This window comes from Mesoplodon mirus (genome assembly GCF_964341445.2).
Source record: "Mesoplodon mirus genome assembly, chromosome: X".
NCBI classification, from domain to species: Eukaryota; Metazoa; Chordata; class Mammalia; order Artiodactyla; family Ziphiidae; genus Mesoplodon; species Mesoplodon mirus.
The window spans coordinates 116902611-116924929 of record NC_138981.1 but is presented as its reverse complement, the minus strand read 5'-3'; the positions used below and the strand labels follow the sequence as shown (position 1 = coordinate 116924929).

The 22319-nt window shown below is 39.9% G+C and overlaps 1 protein-coding gene across 9 annotated transcripts in view; it reads left to right on the top strand.

Moving 5' to 3' along the window:
* The window catches only part of ARHGEF6 (Rac/Cdc42 guanine nucleotide exchange factor 6), a 111772-nt gene that overhangs the window by 39618 nt on the left and 49835 nt on the right, over positions 1-22319 (top strand). For all 9 annotated transcript variants that reach the window (XM_082610090.1, XM_082610089.1, XM_082610087.1 and 6 more), the window contains one exon: positions 8123-8193. In XM_082610090.1, the coding sequence (XP_082466216.1) occupies positions 8123-8193 (71 nt within the window). The remainder of the gene's footprint in view (positions 1-8122; positions 8194-22319) is intronic.

Here is a 22319-nt window from a genome sequence, read left to right as displayed (position 1 = left end):
AAATGAAGCAACCCTAGCCCCAGACAGCCCTTAACCCTGCAGATGGCTGTGCCATGGAAAGCTGTGCAGTGTTTTCTTCCCTTGACAAGAGCACTTCATGCTCTGGAAGTTTGCCCTTGGGGGGTGGCCTTTTACGTTTTAGATTCTGCTGTAACTTTTGTCTAGAGATAATTATGGCCGAAGCCCTGGGGACATCTTCTTCCTCTCTTCAGGAGGAGGTTGATTTCTGAGGACCTACAGAACCACCAGTGTAATAGTGTAGAACGTTAAGAAATAGAATATTTGAGTATAATGTTTTACACACACACACACACACACACACACACACAAACCTTTCAACATGAGCTTAAGACTGAAGATAGAGTAGGTTTTTGTGACCATGATGATAAAAGCCTCTCACCAAGGATGATAGAACCTGGACACTGGTGACATTAGGAAGCCCCTGTTACCAGTCAATTTCTTGTTACATGAGAAAAGTAAACCCTATTTTGACTAAAAATATTTTTTCAAGGATCTTCATGAAAAATACCTGTATGAATAACTTAGTCATTATATAAACTACAGAAGATATATTAAGGGCCCTTGCTCCTTTATTTAATTTGAGTCAGATACATTATAAATAAGAAAATTAGCCATTTATCCAATTTTCAGTCCTTTTCTTCAAAATCAGTGGTATAAGTTAACTTGTTTATACATCAAAGTCATGTCTGCCACTACATCAGTAAGGTAGTAAATTATATCTCTTTTAAAAAAATTTTAATTAATTTATTTTTGGCTGTGTTGGGTCTTTGTTGTTGCATGTGGGCTTTCTCTAGTTGCGGTGAGCAGGGGCTACTCTTTGTTGCAGTGCACGGGCTTCTCATTGTGGTGGCTTCTCTTTTTGTGGAGCATGGGCTGTAGGCGCGCGGGCTTCAGTAGATGCGGTCTGTGGGCTCAGTAGTTGTAGCTTGTGGTCTCTAGAGCACAGGCTCAGTAGTTGTGGCGTATGGGCTTAGTGACTCCACGGCATGTGGGATCTTCCTGAACCAGGGCTCAAACCTGTGTCCCTTGCATTGGCAGGCAGATTCTTAACCACTGCACCACCGGGGAAGTCCCTATCTCTCTTTTTTTATTTGTGTCTTTGTTACTGAGAGAGGCTACATGTTTTGTCAGGACTTCACATTAAAATTTTCCTGGCAAAATGTCCATGCCAAGAAAATATTGAGGCAAGTATGATTGGAGCAGATATTTTAAGCAAGTTCTGTTTTCTGCAACTGATTCAGTTAAGGGATCATTAAATCCTTCTAAAACTTCTTCTCAGGTAAATATAGATGTCAAGTGAGGGGATTAGGTAGATGGCTAATTAAATTTGTATTAAGGCAGATTAAGAAATGACTCTTCCTACTTATTAAAATCCAAAACTAGGATTGGGCTTTATATTTAGACTTCCTGTTTTAATCCTCTGGGTATATCACATAGATGCTTCACGTCCAGAGAAAGCTAGTTATCGCTAGATTTCTTTTTGACCTGTCACCACCAACAGGCATAGGAATCTGTACCTCAGCAAGGGAGGGGAATGAATCGAGAGTTAATGGGAAAGGGATCTTTACGTCAGAAGTAGGAGAGTTGGGCTTCCTTGGTGGCACAGTAGTTGAGAATCCACCTGCCAATGCAGGGGACACGGGTTCGAGCCCTGGTCCGGGAAGATCCCACATGCTGCGGAACAACTAAGCCCGTGCGCCACAACTACTGAGCCCACGTGCCACAGCTGCTGAGGCCTGCACACCTAGAGCCTGTGCTCCGCAACGGGAGAGGCCACCACAATAAGCCATTTGAATTCTTCACTACATTGACTGATTTTTTTTTCCACTGATTGAATTGAATTGACCAGTTTTTTAATGGCCTTAGAAACACCATGTTAAATGTTTATGTTTCCACGTTAGGTCATATCGGGGAGGAAGAAATTTTCCTCTAACCCTTCTTGGTTCTTCTCTCTGGTCTGAGAACTAAGCCAATATAAGATATTAACAGGAGGAAATCCAAGTTTAATAACATGTATACATGGGAGAGACCCAGGAGAACTGAATAAGTCGCCAAAATGGTGAAACCCTCGCCTTAAATACCAACTTCAGCTAAAGACAAAAGAGGATGTTGGGGGTAGGGATTTGAGACTTCAAAGGGGAGGGAGGGCAATTGACATAGAGATGGAAAAGCAAATGTTTGGTAAATAAACGTTTGCTGGACCAGACAGAGACAGTGGGACACAGAGTGGACTCTGATCTCTGAGAGTTGCCCCCCTCACACCCAGCACACGTTCTTTGCATATGTCTCTGCTGATAGCTCTGTTCCAGGAACAGGCCCTCTACCTAAATTCTCTAGCCAGCTAAGGGGGTGGTGAAAAGAAAGACTTCCTGAGTCTTTAGAGCCTTGATTGTTTTCAGCTCAAAATAATCCACACGCCAAAGAGACATTTTGGGGTGATAAGTTTTGCTCCCCTCCCGTCACTTTGAACCAGCCCCAGGGACTGGACTTGTCTCCTCTGAACGTCCACATTCTTATTCCGTCTCTGTGTGTTGCCGAGGGTGGGTTTCAGCTAGGACTGCACGTGGCGAGAGTAGGCAGTGGTGGAGGGCAAAGGAGGTACAAGAGGCAAGAAACTGTCACTGAAACCTAGTGCTCGTGTTTTTCTCTTTGCATCCACCCCTTGAATATTTTTCGTGGGGCCAGTTGTTTGCAAGGGCTACATTTTTTTTTTTTTTTTTTTTTGCGGTACGCGGGCCTCTCACTGTTGTGGCCCCTCCCGCTGTGGAGCACAGGCTCCGGACGCGCAGGCGCAGCGGCCATGGCTCACGGGCCCAGCCGCTCCGCGGCATGTGGGATCTTCCCGGACCGGGGCACGAACCCGTGTCCCCTGCATCGGCAGGCGGACTCTCAACCACTGCACCACCAGGGAAGCCCAGGACTACATTTTTAAAGAGTTTCCAATGTTTTCCTTCCAAATCTGTCTTCCTTCTTCTCTTGGTATTGATTCCCCATCCTACACCAAGACTGCAGGGACAGCCAGACCTTCCAGCACTACACTGAGTGAGAGTGGTGAGAGCAGGCATCCTTGTCTTGTTCCTGATCTTAGGGGGAAAGTCTTCAGCCTTAGGTCTTTCACTGCTAGTTAAGATGCTAGCTGTAGGGTTTTCATAGATACTCTTTATTGAGTTGGAGAAGTTCCTCTTTATTCCTTTTTTTTTTTCTGGAAGTTTTTTTTTTCTTGAATGGGTGTTGAATTTTGTCCTGTGCTTTTGCTGCATCGATTGCTATTATCATGTGATTTTTCTTTTTATACTATTAATACCATGGGTTTCATTGACTGATTTTTGAATATTTAACCAACATCCATGAGATGAATTCTATGGTATACAATTCTTTGAAAATATCACTGAATTCTATTTGCTAATTCTTTGTTATCGTTTTTTGCATTGAAATTCATGAGGGGTATGGGTCTGCGGTTTTCTTTATTGTACTGTCTTTGTCTGGTTTTGGTGTCAGTGTAATTAATAGTGACTTTATAAAATGAATTGGAAAGTGATCCCTTCTCTTTATTTTCTGTAAGAGATTGGGAATAATTGCTATGGCTTCTTCCTTAAACATTTGGTAGAACTCTCCACTGAAACCATATGGGCCTGGAGATTTCTTTTTTCCACAGTTTTAAATTTATAACTTCAATTTCCAGAATAATTATAAGGCTATTCAAATGGTGTATTTAATATTGGGTGAACTGTGGTAGTTTTGGTTTTCTGAGGAATTGTGCCATTTCATACCTAATTATCAAATTTATGTGTTTTAAGTTGTTCATGGTATTTCTTTATTATCTTTTGGGCATCTCCAGAGTCTGTAATGATATCCCCTACTTCACTCCTCCTACTGGTAATTTGTGTCTTCTCTCTTTTATCCTCTGTCAGTCTTGCTAGAGGTTTGACAATTTTATTTTATTAAAAATTTTTTTTCGCTGTAATTTTTTTTATTGAAGTGTAGTTGATTTACAATATTGTGTTAGTTTCAGGTGTACAGCAAAGTGATTTGGTTATATGTATATATCTATATTCTTTTTTTTCGATTCTTTTCTGTTATAGGTTATTACAATATATTGAATATAGTCCCCTGTGCTACACAGTAAATCCTTTTTTAATATATATTTTATTCATTTATTTATTTATGGCTGTGTTGGGTCTTTGTTGCTGCATGCAAGCTTTCTCTAGTTGCGGCGAGTGGGGGCTACTCTTCCTTGTGGTGTGCGGGCTTCTCATTGCAGTGGCTTCTCTTGTTGCAGAGCACGGGCTCTAGGCGCAGTCTTCAGTAGTTGCAGCACGCAGGCTCAGTAGATGTGACGCACTGGCTTAGCTGCTCCGTGGCATGTGGGATCTTCTCGGACCAGGGCTCAAACCCTCGTCCCCTGCATTGGCAGGCAGATTCTTAACCACTGCGTCACCAGGGAAGTCCTACAGTAAATCCTTGTTAACAATTTTATTGATCTTATCAAAGCACCAGCTCTTTTTGCATCTCGTTCAGCCACCCAGGAATCTCCATGGCAGCCACTGTTTTCTTTCAATTCATGTTTCTCTGTTCTACTTCACATAGTTAACATTTTTCTTCAGTTACAGTGACCAGTTTCTGTGGCCTCTCCTTTCCTCTTCTGTCTTGGCAGGCTCTCCATTACTGTTTACCCTTCCTTTTGGCCTTGCTTTCAAAAGTTGGTTACATCTTGCTGGTTTCTCTAGAACGTTTCATTTTTATCAAGACTGGTTTACATCATAATTGCACAAAACAACCGAGTTCTAAGTAACATTAAGGGTACATTGTAGAAAACTTGCCTAATAAAAAACTGAAAGAATTTGGTATCTGTCGATTTTGAATATGCCTACGAATGCAAAACCATGGTGTGCTGGGGGGAACACCATGCTGGGCAGTACAATACTTGAGTTCAATTCCTGACTCCACCATTTGCAATCTCAAGTAATAGGCTGGGTGGCTCTGCATTGCTCAAATTTACCCAGTAAAGCCTTGTGAAGCCACCATGTGGATCCAGGCAGACCTTGAAGTTGCATGAAGCTTTCCAAATCTGGTTATGCCCCAGTTTTGGGGCATTGAGGAGTGCCAGATTTGGCCCTCATTGTTGCCTTATTGTTTTATTTACATTTTACCCAGCCCGGCCCAGCTGGACAGTTCACTGTCACAGGAACAGTCCTGCCTTGAGCATTGCCATTTCTACAGTTGTGCTTCTGGAATCTTCCCTGCCTAGGAAACTCTACTGTCTTCTCTGCCTATTTGAATTCTAGCTCCCCTCCAGGGACAGATCAAGTACCCCCTGCCCAGCAAGGTCTTCTCTGACCATCCCAGATCAAACTGATGATCCCTCTGAACTCTGGGGGGAACTACTGCTCATGCCATTGACCGGGCCCTTCAGTAGCTTCATCTCTGGACGTCCTGTTGATTAGGAGCACAGGCTTTTGTCAAGACACACCAGGGCTTCAGTCTTGGCTCTGTCATTTCCCAAATTCATGCCCTTAAGCAGCTGATGTCACTTTCCTGCACCCTAGTGACCTCCTCTACAAAACGAGATCATCTCTGCCTTACAGGGTAGTTGTAAAGATCAAATAAAATGTCTTAAAAGCAGTTAAGTGCCAAATAAACATAAGGGATATTTTAAATGTAATAATAATTAGAAATTAAGGTTAAATGGGAAAATGTTCATGAAATAATGTTGTAATAGGAGGATTACAAAGCTGTAGGTGAAGTAAGAAAGATCTATGTGTGTTTGTGTGTGTGTGTTCACAAACACATGTATAAAAAGAATGGGAACACTAATATGTATAAAATAGATAACTAATGAGAACCTTCTGTGTAGCACAGGGAACTCTACTTCACTTCGCTGTACAGTAGAAACTAACACAACATTATAAAACAACTATACCCCAATAAAAAAAATCTATTTTAATAGCAAAAAAAAAAAAAAGAATGGGAAGACGTACTTCAAAATGTTACTCTGGATGATGGTTAGCTCTGGGTGATGGGTTAACTGTTGGTTTTTCTTTTCTATATTTTGCATTTTTTAGGGTAGGAATGTAATAGATATAAAACTAGAAAATATTGCTTTTAAAAAGAAAAAAATCAAGTCCTGATGATAATATTTGGTTATTTATACTCCACCATACATCAGAAAGAGTTGTTTTTTAAAAATTAATTAATTAATTAATGTTATTTATTTATTTGGCTGTGTTCGTTCTTTGTTGCTGCGTGTGGGCTCTCTCCAGTTGCAGCGAGCGGGGGCTTCTCTTCGTGGTGGAGCGTGAGCTTCTCATTGCAGTGGCTTCTCTTGTTGCAGAGCACAGGCTCTATGCACATGGACTTCAGTAGTTGTGGCGCACGGGCTTGGTAGTTGTGGCTCGCGACCTCTAGAGTGCAGGCTCAGGAGTTGTGGTGCACGGGCTTAGTTGCTCTGCGGCATGTGGGATCTTCCCAGACCAGGGCTCGAACCCATGTCCCCTGCATTGGCAGGTGGCTTCTTAACCACTGCGCCACCAGGGAAGTCCCTGGAAAGAGTTTAAAGCAGCATACAATATAGCAAGATAAAATGGAACATAAAACAAAATGAAGCAAAGGAAAAAATGAGGGTAGGGAAGACAGTCTGTAGTGACACTGTTAAACATTTATGATCGCTGTCTTGTATTTTTATTAAGTGGTTTCTTTTCTTAAATAGATTTTATTTATTTATTTATTTATTTTTGCCTTGTTGGGTCTTTGTTTCCTGTGTGCGGGCTTTCTCTAGTTGCAGCTAGTGGGTGCTACTCTTCGTTGCAGTGCGCGGGCTTCTCATTGCGGTGGCTTCTCTTGTGTAGCAGGGCTCTAGGCACACGGGCTTCAGTAGTTGTGGCATGCGGGCTCAGTAGTTGTGACTCATGAGCTCTGGAGCACAGGCTCAGTAGTTGTGGCACACGGGCTTAGTTGCTCCGCGGCATGTGGGATCTTCCCGGACCAGGGCTCGAACCCATGTCCCCTGCATTGTCAGGAGGATTCTTAACCACTGCACCCCCAGGGAAGCCCCTAAATTTATTTCATTTAGAGTGTAAATATATGCCACAGAGTACTGTGGTGTTTGAGAGGGGATAGTATAGGATATTCTGAAAACCAGTCAGGTCTGTTTAGGATTTCCAGTTCTAATAAAATTGTGAGTTATTACACTAGATATAGTATTTATTATATAAACTATATTTCTTTAACTACTGTATGACAGAAGTGTGTGTTTACTTACTCATAGAACTCATCAGAAACCACATATAGAGATGTGGCACTAAAATTATTTGAATTATCTAATAAAATCTTAGGGGGTCTTAAAGCAGCTTAGTGTTTGGCTGTGAAACCGAGAAGTCTTAAATAGAGGCAGGGACGTGCTGCATATTCTCCCAAATCTTCTTTCTTCTCTAGGCCCTTGGTACCTGAGTAATACCACTTTGCAAAATTCAGAGAGGGTATTAGGTGTAGTGAGAACCTATAACCTAAATGCCTTCTGTTTTTTGAATTTTTGAATTTTATTTTATTTATTTTTTATACATCAGGTTCTTATTAGTTATCTATTTTATACATATTAGTGTATATATGGGTAAGACGCACTTTGTAAAAGAAAGTCATCTTTTTATAGCACAGCATAATGATATTAAAATGATACATAAAAGAAGAATTTTCTGCTAGTTTTCAGTGTATTAAAGATTCTGATTATTTTGTTTTTGGCATAATAGACAGCCCTAAGAAAGGATGGCTGCTATTATTCTTGTATAGTAAGTTGCAAGATACAAATATACATATTTGGTTAGCATTGGCTTTGCTTATCTGTTTTGAATAAGTTGAATGGAGAGGCAGACTGGAGTGAAGAAACAGCCCAAACTGGAACTGAAATTCTTGCCTTGATCCTGTCATTAAGAAACTCTAGCTTGACCAGCTGTAGTTTAGTAAGATTATACTTTCACTTATTTGGGAATGTACGTTTCCATTGAGCCTTCCACTTGACAATATTTATAGTATGTTAGTTGCCCTATGTTATAAACTGTTCATCTTACACCTGTATAATATTAACATAATTTAAATGTCTTTTTCACAGAGAGACCTCTCTCCCCCAAGGCTGTCAAAGGATTTGAAACTACTCCACTTACCAAGAATTATTATACTGTGGTGAGTGTTCAGATGATGAACAAAAATTTTCTTGACTCTCTACATGGAGAACCACTGATGTGTTGAGGTGACACCAGTGGAAGCCTGGAGAAAGTTGCATTGCAAGGGTCTCCACTAGTGACAGTGGAATTCTTTTATTTGTAGGCTTGTTACAGACGTCTAGAAGTTTTACAACCACTGTCCTGAGAAATTCAAGGGTAGCACAAAGGTTCAGAGCAAGGTCTACTAAACTGCAGTAAAAGAGAAATCAGCTAATATGTAGACATGATGGGGAAGTTTAGCAGTTAGATCTTGCCTTACCAGATAGTTAGGAGGTGAATTCCCAAGTTCCTCTAATGCAATACGTTTTAAGTGATGGCATACTGTGATTTTAGTTTAGAATCAATCAACCAGTTATGATAGCCTCTGAAATATTATCAACCTTGTTCTTGAGGAGAGCCCAAAGGGAAGACTGCCCTTGGCACAGGGGGAGGAATGAGATGGCTCTGGCTTGAACACAGATATGTCAAAATATATTAGCTATAAATAGGGCATGTGCAATACCGTTTGAAAAAGAAATCGTATCCTTTTCCTTAATCTACTCTCTGCTTTCCTCCATGTCTCCTTTCAGACTTGGCCCAGTCAGCAATGAAAAGGTCAAGTCATCATGACCTCTAAGTCTCCCTGTCTGGTAGCCCTGTCATCTTCCCCATCACAGCTGAAATACAGTTTCACTTTTCACCCAGTGCTCTATGTGCATTTGTACTACGTGCTCCTTTCATCGTGTCCATGGATAAACAGTTTTTATTTTTATTTTTAAATTTTATTTTATTTTTGGCCGCATCAAGCGGCTTGCAGGATATTAGTTCCCTGACCAGGGATCGAACCCGTGCCCCCTGCAGTGGAAGTGTGGAGTCCTAATCACTGGACTGACAGGGAAGTCCCTAAACAGTTTTTAAATCTCTCTATACATTTGGTTTCAAAAAATGGAATTTCATTCTTCAGTGAATTTGCTCTGTAATGATGACATGAACAGTAGTTGGTATGAAAAATCAAGTAGGAGCTTCATAGGTAACCTGGACAATAATCATAGGGGATAATTTTGTCACTGTTCTTCCTCTTACACTTCCGAGGTTAAAACGTTACCCAACAGAGCTAGGCTCCCTTCTCCCTTCATCCCTGACCACTTTTTCTTTTTAAACTGGCAATATTTTGATGCCTTTTTTTCCCTACACCTATATAGCTATATATCATTACATAGTTGCAATCATACTATATACACAATTTGTGTCCTGAGTTGTCACTTAACATTATATCATTTTCAATTATTTATTTACCTTCTATTTCCTTTTTTTCTTCCAGTTTTATTGACATATAATTGAACATGCAGCACTGTGTAAGTTTAAGGTGTACAGCATAATGATGTGACTTACATAATCATGAAATGATGACCCCAATCAGTCATTGAATATCCATCATCTCATAAAGTTACAAAATTTAAAAAATAAAAAAAAATATTTTCCTTGTGATGAGAACTCCTCAGGATTTGCTCTCAACAACTGTCATAGAGAGCATACAACAGTGTCAATTATATTTATCATGTTGTACATTACATCCCTAGTACTTATTTATCTTATGACTGCAAGTTTGTACCTTTTGACCACCTTCATATAATTCCCCCCTGCCTCTGGTCCTGACCACTTTTAGCTTCCAGGCGACCCCCAAGGATTTAATTTTTAACGGAAGGGCACAGTCAAATGGTGGGTGAAACTGTTACCGTAGCTGCTTCTCCCTGTGGACCTGGAGCACACCATTGCTCTGCTTTCAGTCTCTCTCTGTCTCTACTGAGTCTACCAATTTAAAATGCTGGGATTATCCAAGGCAAACTAACCTCTGTGATTCTTATGGGCGTTATGTAAACCCCATATATACTATATACCAACTCTGGACATACTGTAGTTTCTTTTTTTTTAATTAATTTTATTTTTGGCTGCGTTGAGTCTTTTTGCTGCCCATGGGCTTTCTGTAATTGTGGCGAGCGGGGGGCTACTCTTTGTTGCGGTGTGCGGGCTTCTCATTGCGGTGGCTTCTCTTGTTGTGGAGCACGGGCTCTAGGGCATGCGGGCTTCAGTAGTTGCAGCACGCGGGCTCAGTAGTTGTGCCTTGTGGGCTCTAGAGTGCAGGCTCAGTAGTTGTGGCGCACGGGCTTAGTTGCTCCGCGGCATGTGGGATCTTCCTGGACCAGGGCTCAAACCCGTGTCCCCTGCATTGGCAGGCGGATTCTCAACCAGTGTGCCACCAGGGAAGCCCCTGTACTATAGTTTCTATCACCCATCCCCTGTTGGAGTTCATGTACATTATTTCCAGTTCCTCACAATTATAAACAATTCTGCAGTGAACATCCTATATGTGTAACTTTGACAAAGTATATAAAGATCTGTGAGGTGGATTCCTAGAAGTTAAATTGTTGAGCCAAAAAAAATATATGTATTTAAATTTTGATAGATTTTGTCTCAAACCAAACTTAATAAAACAGAAGGCCTTGGAGAGCCCATGATGGCCTGGGAAGGAACTGTAGAGCTGTGGTGTAAATATTGCTGAATTATTGAGACCAGTTAGACATGTTGTTGTAACTAGATATGCATGTGAAGGGATTTGGGTTGATTGTTGGTGTTTTTTTCTAATTCACATTTTTGAGTATTTAGGCAAATTTTTAGCAGCAACTAATTCAAAATATGTTCTGAGTGTTCTGATTGCCCTCCCAATCTGTGTTGAATACCTTAGGCAAACCAAAATAATTCTAGCTCACCCCCAGTATTTGGAGACCTGGAAAATCAAGTTCACCCACATGTAAGGTGTCCCCATCTCATCTTTTTTTTTTTTTGGTAAAAATGTAACAAATTTTATTTCCCATATGATCTTATATTAACTCTTATCCTCTCTAAGAGTCATTAATTGTAGATATTTTCTGTTGCTAGTACTATAAGGGCACTAGTGACTGATTTTTACTTCATTTTTTTTTAAAACAGGAAGTATTTCTTTTCTGACTACATAGCATTATGTAAACAATGATTTTAAAAAAATCAGACAGTTCAGGAAAAGTATAAAGAAGAAAATAAATATCACCTGGAATCCCACCACTCAGAGATGATCACTATTAACATCTTGGTGAATCTCATGACGATCTTTCTTTGAGGTAGATGTGTATGTGTGTATGTGTGTGTGTGTGTGTGCACGTGTGTGCACACACGTGAACATATATACATATATATATAGCCTATGACGTGTGTGTGTGTGTGTGTGTGTGTATTTTAAACAGGAATTATGTATTCTTCATTATTTCTCCTTCATGGAGATTTTTCTATTCTCAGACCCTGACAATACTGTCGCTGACCAGACCTGTTCTTATGCTCTTGCATTCAGCGTGTCCTTGCTAGTCCAAATGCTTCCTTTATTTTGGTCATGTGTATTAGTCAGGGTTCTCCAGAGAGACAGAACCAACAGGATCCATATAAAGAGATTTACTGCAAGTAATTAGCTCACGTGATTATGGAGGCTGAGAAGTCCCACGATCTGCCATCTGTAAGCTGAAGACCCAGGACAGATGGCGGTGTAGTTCAGTACGAGTCCAAAGGCCTGAGAACCAGGAGAGCTAATGGTGTAAATTCCAGTCCTTGGGTAGAAGACTGATGTCCCAGCTCAAGAAGTCAGGCAGAGTGAGCAAATTCTCCCTTCCTCCACCTTTTTGTTCTATATGGGCCCTCAACAGATTGGATGATGCCTACACATATTGGGGAGGGCAATCTGCTTTACTCAGGCTACTGATTCAAAGGCTTATCTCATCTGGAAACACCCTCACAGACATGCCCAGAAATATTATTTAATCTGGGCACCTCATGACCCAGACAAGTTGACACATAAAATTAACTGTCATATCCTGTAAACTTGGGCAGGATAGAGACCTCTTGGATTTTGCAAGTTTGCAGACGTTCTCTCCCCTTTTTCAGGTTTCCAAGGGATTGTCTGCTGATTTCAGCCCCATTTAGGCCTCGATATGCTTCTGGTGGCACATCAGTTTTGAAATGTTTAGAAGTTTCCCGGTGTCATCACAAGTGGCATGGGGTACCCAACTCAGACCTGTATCTGCCATGAGGCATTTTTTTTAAAGCTCAAAAAACCTTAGATTAAAAGGAAGTCATCAATGAAATATAAAATATTTAGCACTGAATGATAATGTAAACAGTACATGACAAAAAGTAGTTTCCTTCCTTCCTACCTTCTTCAGAGGGGCATGTTTAATGCATCTAACTGAAGCTTGGCCTCTCCTGGCCCATTGTTTTGAAAGAGAGTTTAGCTCATCCCTTAGGGACATGGCAGCCTAGAGGCTTTTGCTGCTCCTGACCTTGGTTCCTTCATTGTCCTCAGAATTCACTGCCATTTGTTTGTTAAACTTCTCTCACTACTGAGGAAAAGCGTGTCATTTTCTCTGAATTATTTTTCTAATAATCTTCTGCTCATTGGCTCTCTTTGCCTATTGTAAGTTGATGTTACATGCCAGGAGGGATTAAAAAATAAATAATAATAATAAGCACAACAATAGAAAATGGTAACTATGAGAGGTGATGGATGTGTTAATTAGCTTGATTGTGGTGATCATTTCACAATATATACATATATCAAAATATCAAGTTGTATACTTTGAATATATACAATTTTTATTTGTCAATTAGACCTCAATAAAACTAAAAAAAAGAAAAGAAAAGAAAGAGAAATCTATGTAGCTTAGTTGTCAAGCTTAATTTGCATGCAGTGTTTAGGTCTTGGCACCCATGGTTTCACTGGGAAGACAGGACAGACATGATGGTATAAGCCATGTGGCAGACAGTGATGTCAAGTTATAAACTGTCCTAAAATGAGTTGCTCCAAATGTGGTTGGGGGATCTTTTGCATTTGAAAGCCCCCAGGGAGATTGTTAAAACTCTAGATATCTGGTCTCCACATCTGGCTTGTTACATCAGAATCTCTGGCCATAGGTCCCAGGAAACAGCATTTTTAACACCCCCTCAGCCCCCTTCTCTCCATCCCCCCCAGGTGATGCTGATACTCACTAAACTAAAATTTGAGAACCAATAAAGGGAAAGGTTGAATGGGAGAGAGGATTGACGGCATGTCAGGACTTAGCAGAGAAGAGCTGGAAGGGAATTCAGGCAGGGGGAACCCTGCGAGCACATTCATCCAGGCAAGAATGTGCGTGCCTATAGTCCGTCCCTGCAGGTCACAGAATGGACTGCGCTCTCTTCTATCCCCATCAAAATGCCTCTCGGGGGGTGAAATTCCTTATTTATTGCAACTGGTGCAGCCCAATGTAAGAATGTGGTCCCTCGTGCTGCCATAAATAGGCCAGACTCACAATAATCCTAATATAGGCACACCTCAAAGATATTGCCAGTTCAGTTCCAGACCATCACAATAAAGCGAGTACGTGAGTTGTTTGTTTTCCCAGTGCCTATAAAAGTTATGTTTACACTTTACTGTAGTCTGTTAAGTGGGCAAAGGCATTGTCTTAAAAAACAATGTACACACCTTATTTAAAAAAATTTTATTGCTAAAAAATGCTCGCCAACATCTGAGCCTTCAGCGAGTTGTAATCTTTTTGCAATAGTCACATCAAAGATCAGTGGTCACATAACAAATATAATAATAATGAAAAAGTTTGGGCTATTGTGAGAATTACCAAAAGTGACACAGAGACATGAAGTGAGCAAATGCTGTTGGAAAAACGGCGCCAATAGACTTGCTTGATGCAGGGTTGCCACAAACCTTCCATTTGTGGAAAAACCACAATATCCGTGAAGCGCAATAAAGCAAAATGCAATAAAACGAGGTCTCCCTGTACTAAACTCTGGGGATGAGCATCTGGCTGCAGAGTAAGAGATAACATTTCCCTACATCCAAATAAGAAAATATAATCAGTAAGGGCCAGTATTATTTATTTTTTCTAACTTTCTTCTCCTTTATTGTAACGTGTGGCAGATGTCTTATCAGAACCTCCGTGTGGTCGGAAAGGTGGGAAGAAATCTGAGACCTGTTCAATCACATCAGAATCCCAGGAAGCCTCCTGTAGTTCTTGCTTCTGCCACCCATCTTCTGTTTACCCCCCTTTTCTCTCTCACTCATCTATTTACCCACTTGCTCCCACCCTGAATTTTCTCTACGTTTCTAGTGCTTATCTACCCTTCTAAAAAATACTTTATTTTTTAGAGCAGTTCTAGGTTCACAGCAAAATTGATCCAAAGGTTAGAGATGTCCTGTATACCATCTACCCACACACATGCACAGGCTCCCCCAGGATCAGCATCTCCCACCAGCGTGGGACATTTGTGACAATTGATGAACCTACATTGACCCATCATTAGCACCAAAGTCCAGAGTTTACATTACCATTCACTCTTGGTGTTGGGCATTCTATGGGTTTGGACAAATGTATAATGACACGTATCCACCATTACAGTGTTGTTCAGAGTAATTTCACTGCCCTAAGAAACCTCTGTGCACCCTCCCTTTTTAAAAACCACCAGCCTAAACTACCTTACACATCTATCCAGTTATTCCTTCTCCATATCCCCTATTCTTTTTTACCTGCCCATTTCCTGCCTAACTCATCCATATCTTCCATCTGAGGTCAGGGAGGTGACAAGAGTTTTCAGAGTCCATCTCTGTTTTGCAGAATCTGTCCATAACAGGGCAAGAGTGCTGCTTGTTTTGTGAAAACCAAGGACCTGGAGGGGGTGAAATTGATCACTGCACTTGAATGTAAACAGGCGGACTCTTCTGCCATATACGTCAAATATGACATAAATACAGTAGTGTATTACCTTTTCCCATCTCCTAGGAGTTTACCAACATGAACCTGTTTTTGCAGCCATCATACTTATCTCAGAATTCCTATAATATGATGGTTTTGCTTAGATTAAGGTTTCCTGGGGCCATTATAATCTTCCTTTATCATGGGATGTATCTCTGTTTCCAGCTTTTGTTTATGCATTTTAGCCTCTTAAAATAATTTCTTCAGACTTATATGACTTGTTCCCTTATGGAAAACAGAGTTATAAAAATGAACTCACTCTAAAGCCTTTCCAGGAAATGGAGGAAATATATTTTACTGGAAAATCAATAGCCCAGGATGGAGGTACAAAAGGCCTCCACCTCTTTTTTCTATGGCTTCTCACCATCTGTTTTATTCTGAATTTAGTCAGAGGTTAATTGAGCAAAAGGATACTCTGTTGTCCTTGTGAAGATGGAGTCAGAGAGGCAAAGGCAATGTCTGGACACAGTCCATTTTAGTATTTGAGTGGATTTCATCTCGATCAGATTGTACTGCTCTGAAGTTGGTTGGCCTGCCAAACTGTTTGCGTTCTGACTCACCACTGAGGCCTTCTGTTTGGGGACACATAGCCTTCTCTGTCTGCTTCCCTTTTTATCCTTTTACAGTAGATGTCCTGTGGCCTGAAAAATAAAGAACCAGTCTCCGCAGTTCATCAGTTGGTCTTCTGAGATTGAGGAAAGCAATAAAAATCCAAGTGAATTTGAGAGAGAATCCCAGGCATCCACCCTGATGAGCATTTCTACTAATCAAACCACAACAAGGGCAATGCTATTTAGTACATCATCATTCAAACAAATTTTGCATTATTTAATGAAGGACTCATTAATCACCTGTGTCAATTTAGCTTGTAAAGTCAGCTTTCAGCCACCCTCAAGACTTGCAACAATATGAGTTTAGTGTATGTTTCCATTCAGCTCTCCAGAACTTACTCAAAGGCAGCAGGGAGTGTCTGCCTTCCTACCTCCGTCTGTCCCATGTGAGTGGTTCCAGCACAGATGGAACCCTTAGAAAGTGTGCTGCTTCGCCTAGCAAATAAATCCACTGGAGCAGGAAAGTTGGCACCTTTCTTGCAACATCTTATTGCTTTCTCTTAAAGGAACTACCTGTGATAGCATTTTAAAGGAAGTTAAAATAATAAAACTGTTTCAATGAGGGGAGGAATGTTGAATTATAGCAACCATGGAATTAAAGCAGTGATGTTTAATTGTCTTAAAAATCACATTTTATGATGTAAATAATATCCGTGAATTTTCTAATTTAAAAATTCCCTTAGGCAATGACTGTGTTTTGTTTTGTTTTCTTTTTTACTTTGTTTTCCTTTTTTTCAATGGACATTATACTTTGGGTAGTGTGACAGTTACAGACAACAGTGCTTGAAAGCAAGGTTGAGGATGTGAGATGGCTCATTACCAGACATGGTCTCTTTAGAAAAATGTGAACAAAGGAGATGATGAGATGACTTCATTCTCTCCTGAATATAAGTGGGAAGCCAGGCCACCATCCTCTTTTTCCTCCAATACAAATACTATAGACAAATGTTGCTAAAACGGTAGTCTGCACATGAGTTTTACCTCTTGATAAAATGTGGTACTGTTGAATTCTAGTGCAGCTCTCTCCATTTTTAAGAATAAAAAAATGAACCCTAGTGCTGAGCATGAGTATAAATGATTATTTAACACATTGCAATGAACAGCAGCCCAGCTGGGCAGAGACCACTAACGATGGACACATTTGAGTTTGGAAGGACACTACTGGATGAGGACTTGGAGTCAGAGAAAAAACAGAAAAGTTTCTATTAACAGATGAGAAATTTGTGCTTTGACTTTAAAATAACAACTATAATGACACATAATTCACACACCACAAAAATCACCACTTTAAAGTGTACAATTCACTGATTTTTAGAAAATTAACAGAGTTGTGTGATGATCACCACCATCTTACTTTCCAGCATTTTCATCACCCCAGTAAGAAACCCTGTACCCTTTCATAGTCACTCCCTCCGGCCCTTGACAACCACTAATCGACTTTCTGTCTCTATGGGTTTTCCCTATCCTGGATGTTTCATATAAATTGAATCATACAATATTTGTTCTTTTGTGTTTGACTTCTTTCTTAGCATAGTATTTTCAAGGTTCATCCATGTTGTAGAATGTATCAGTACGTCATTGTTTTTTTTTTTTCTTAAAGAAGGAAAGTATTTTTTAAATTAATTTATTTATTTGGCTGTGTTGGGTTTTAGTTGCGGCATGCAGGATCTTCGTTGTGGTAGGCAGGTTCGCAGCTGCAGTGCGCGGGCTCTTTAGTTGTGGCGCGCAGGCTCTAGAGTGCACAGGCTTAGCTGCCCCACAGCATGTGGGATCTTAATTTCCCGACCAGGGATCGAACCTCTGTCCCCTGCATTGGAAGGCGGATTCTTAACCACTGGACCACCAGGGAAGTCCCTTCATTGCTTTTTATGATGGAATAAATCTTCCATATTATGGATATATACCAGGTTTTGTTTATGGACCTTTGGATTATTTCCACTTTTTGGTTATTATTTATAATGCTGCTGTGAAAATTGATGTGCAAATTTTTGCACAGACATATGTTTTCATTTCTCCAGGAGTGGAATTACTGGGTCATATAATAACTATGTCTAACTTTCTGAGGAACTGCCAAACTTTTCCACAGCAGTTACAACTTTTGACTTTCCCATCAGCAATGTATGAGGGTCCCAGTTTCTCCACACCCTCACCAACACTTGTTCTTTCTATTTTTTTTCTTTTTATTATAGCCACCCTAATGAGTGTGAAGTAGTATTGTGGTTTTGATTAGCATTTCCCTAATGGTTAACTATGTTGAGTATCTTTTTATGCGCTTATTGGCCATTTGTATAGCTTCTTTGGAGAAATGTCTATTTAAATCCTTTGCCAACTTTTTTTTTTTTTTTTGCGGTTCGCGGGCCTCTCACTGTTGTGGCCTCTCCCATTGCGGACCACAGGCTCCAGATGCGCAGGCTCAGTGGCCATGGCTCACGGGCCCAGCCGCTCCGCAGCATGTGGGATCTTCCCAGACCAGGGCACGAACCCATGTCCCCTGCATCAGCAGGCGGACTCTCAACCACTACGCCACCAGGGAAGCCCCCTTTGCCAACTTTTAACTGATTATTTTTATTGTTGAGTTGTAAGAGTCCTTTATATATTCTGAATAGTAGAACCTTTTCAAATATATGATTTGTAGATATTTTCCCCATTCTGTGGGTTGTCTTTTTTACTTTCTTGATAATGTCCTTTGATACATAAAAGTTTTCAATTTTCATGAATTTCAGTTTATCTATTTTTTCTCTTGTTGCTTGTGCTTTTGGTGTCATCCCAGAATCCGTTGATGAATTCAAGATCAGGAAGATTTCCTCTTCTGTTTTCTTCTAAGAGTTTTGTAGTTTTAACTCTTGAATCCATTTTGAGTTAATTTTTGTATATGGTGTGAAGTAGGAGTGCAAATTCTTTCTTTGTATGTAGTTATTCAGTGGTCCTAGCACCACTTTTTTTTCTTTAAAGAGGGATTGCACAGTCAAAGGGTACATGTGTTTTTTGTTTTTGTTTTTTTGTTGTTTTTATTTAGTTATTTATTTATTTTATTTTTCGCTGCGTTGGGTTTTTGTTGATGTGCACGGGCCTTCTTTAGTTGCAGAGAGTGCAGGCTACTCTTCATTGCGGTGCCTGGGCTTCTCATTGCGGTGCCTGGGCTTCTCATTGCGGTGGCTTCTCTTGTTGCGGAGCACGGGCTCTAGGCGCGCAGGCTTCAGTAGTTGTGGCATGCGGGCTCAGTAGTTGTGGCTCACAGGCTTAGTTGCTCCACAGCATGTGAGATCTTCCTGGACCGGGGATCAAACCCATGTCCCCTGCATTGGCAGGTGGATTCCCAATCACTGCGCCACCAGGGAAGTCCCAGCACCACTTTTTATATACCTTTTTTTTAACTTTTTATTTTATATTGGAGTATAGTTGATTAACAATGTTGTGTTAGTTTCAAGTGTACAGCAAAGTGATTCAATTATACATATACATGTATATATTCTTTATCAAATTCTTTTCCCATTTAGCCAGAACCATTTTTTGAAAAGACTATTCTTTCATTATTGGAAGTTCACAGCACTCTTGTCAAAAATCAGTTCACCATGAGTTCATTTCTGGACTCTCAATTCTATTCCATTGGTCTATATATCTATTTTATACCAGTACTAAACTGTCTTGTTACTGAAGCTTTTTAGAAAGTTTTGAAATTGAGAAGTATACACTCTAACTTTGTACACTCTCCTTTTCCAGGATTTTAAGTGTTTGTGAAGGATTGATGTGAATTCTTTAAATTTTTGGTAGAATTAATCAATAAAGCAATCTCATCCTGGGCTTTAACTTATGGGAAGTTGTTTTGAATATTAATTCAATCTCTTTACTTGTTATAGAGATATTCAGATTTTCTACCTCTTTGTGGTCAGTTTTGGTAGCTTGTGTAGTTTTAGATTTTTTTTTTTTACTTTTTTAGTGATTGCCCTAGAGTTTGCAATATACATTTAGAACTAGTCCAAGTCCACTTTCAAATAACACTGTATTGCTTCACAGGTACAAGTGCAAGTACTTTATAATAACAAAGTATTCCTAATTCCTCCTTCCTATCCCTTGTATCATTGCTGTCATTCATTTCACTTATACATAAGCATACATAAGCATTATATATATATATATGTAATCTAATACATTGTTTCTATTATTATTTTGAACAAACTGTTGTCTGATCAATTAAGAAGAAAAATAAAAGTTTTTTATTGAAGTATAGTTGATTTACAGAAAAATAAGTTTTTATTTTATCTTCACTTATTCCTTCTTTCATGCTTTCTTTCTTTATGTAGATCTGTTTCTAACCTATAACATCTTCTTTCTCTCTGATCTTTATTTTTTTTAACATCTTTATTGGAGTGTAATTGCTTTACATTATTCTGTTAGTTTCTAATGTATAACAAAGTGAATCAGCTATACGTATAATTATATCCCCATATCCCCTCCCTCTTGCATCTCCCTCCCACCCTCCCTATCCCACCCAAACTTTATTTTTTTAATTTTTTAAAATTTATTTATTTGGTTGCGCTGGGTCTTAGTTGCAGCATGTGGGATCTAGTTCCCTGACCAGGGATCGAACCTGGGCCCCCTGCATTGGGATCACGGAGTCTTAGCCACTGGACCACCAGGGAAGTCCCTCTCTGAACTTTTAAAAAAACCCCACTTTTTGCAAAGCAGGTCTGCTGGCAAGAAAATTCCCTCAATTTTTGTTTGTCCTAGAAAGTCTATTTTTGCTTGACTTTTGAAGGAAAATTTCACAAGATACAGAATTCCAGGTTGGTGGGTTTTTTTCCCCCAACACTTTAAATATTTTACTCCACTCTCCTCTTGCTTGTACGCTTTCTGACAAGTCACGTATAATTCTTATCTTAGCTTCTCTATAGGTAAAGTATTTTTATCCTCTGGCTTTTTTCAAGATTTTTTTCTTTATCTTTGATTTTTCTGGAGTTTAAATATGGTGGGTTTAGGGGACATTTTGCAGGGAGGGCATTTATCCTGCTGGGTTTTCTCTGAGCTTCCTGGATCTGTGGCTTGGTGTCTGACATTAATTTGGGGAAATTCTTAGTCATTGTTGTTTCAAATATTTCTTCTGTACCTTTCTCTCTTTATTCTCCTTCTGGTATTCTCATCACACATAGGTTACACCTTTAGATGTTGTCCCACAGTTCTTAGATATTTTGTTCCATTTTTCAGGGTTTTTTTCTGTTTGCTTTTCAGTTTTGAAAGTTTCTATTGGCACATCCTCAAGCTCAGAGCTTCTATCCTCAGTGGTCCAGTTTACTAACAAGCCCATCAAAGGCATTCTTCATTTCTATTAGAGTGTTTTTGATCTCTAGCATTTCATTTTTATTCCTTCTCAGTATTTATTCCTGCTTACAATACCCATCTGTTCTTGCATGTTGTCTACTTTTTCCATTGGAGCCCATAGCATATTAATCATTGTTATATTAAAATCCTGGTCTGATAATTCCAATATTCCTACCATATCTGATTCTGGTTCTAATGTTTGCTCTGTCTCTTCAAACTGTGTTTTTTTTTTACCTTTTCATATGCCTTGTAATTTTTTGTTGGAAGCCAGATGTGATGTACTAGGTAAGAGGAACTGCAGTAAATAGGCCTTTAGTAATATGGTGGTAAGGTATGGGGTCAGGGGAAGTGTTCTCAAGTCCTATGATTAGGTCTCAGGCTTTTGGTGAGCTTATGTCCCTAGATTGTGAACTTCAGCAGTGTTTCTCAGTCTTTTTTTCCCCTCCCTTAGATAGGCCAGGAAGGCTAGAGGGAGCTAGAGTAGGGTATTTCTCTTCCCCTGGGTATTTTAGGCTCTGATAAAACCCCAATAGGTTAGGGTTTGGTAAAATACTTTCTCTCTTGAGGGCAGACCTTGTTATGAAGAACAGAATGCTCCAGTAAATTTCAAAACGGCTACTTTTCCCTTCCCTCTCCTGAAGCACAAGGGAGATTTTCCTCCTCTCTTCATTGTGATAACCTGGTACAGCTTCTGGAAGTAAAAGTCACAGAAGTGTGGGTGTGCTCCTCTGTGACTGGACCCCCTAGAGTTTTTAACTCTCAGATGTTTCTGCTCTGAACCCCCAGCAATTCATCAATTACAGTTCAGGTTTTCCTACCCTGATACCACTTCCCATGGAGGCTTCTGCTCATGGTCTTCTGGTCCAGCAAGTTATGATTCTCTATCTGCCTGTCTGTCTCTCCAATTTTAAGTGTACCGTTTTTGCCTGTGACCTCACTTCCCTGACAGATGTAAGCAAAGTTTTTTTCTAGTTGTTCAACTATTTACTTGCTTTTAGGATGGAGTGATGACTTCCAAATGCCTTAAATGCTGGACTGGAAACAAGAAGTCCTCTTTCTTCTTTTTGATGTAGGCATTCACAGCTATTTACAGTCTCGAAGAACTGCTTTAACTTCATCCCATAAGTTTTGATGTTTTGTTTTCTTTTTTATTCATCTCAAGATAGTTTCTAATTTCCTTTGTTGTGCTTCGACTTTCTATAGGGGAAACATTTCTGTTCCATCCCTGGATTAATTTCACAGAGCACTGGTACCTCCAGGCCCTTAAATTTACACTTACACCTTTAGAGAGTAGGCATTCCTCCCTGAGGAATAGAGAAACTGAAAGTAGACATGAGTGGCTGGGAGGAGGGGCT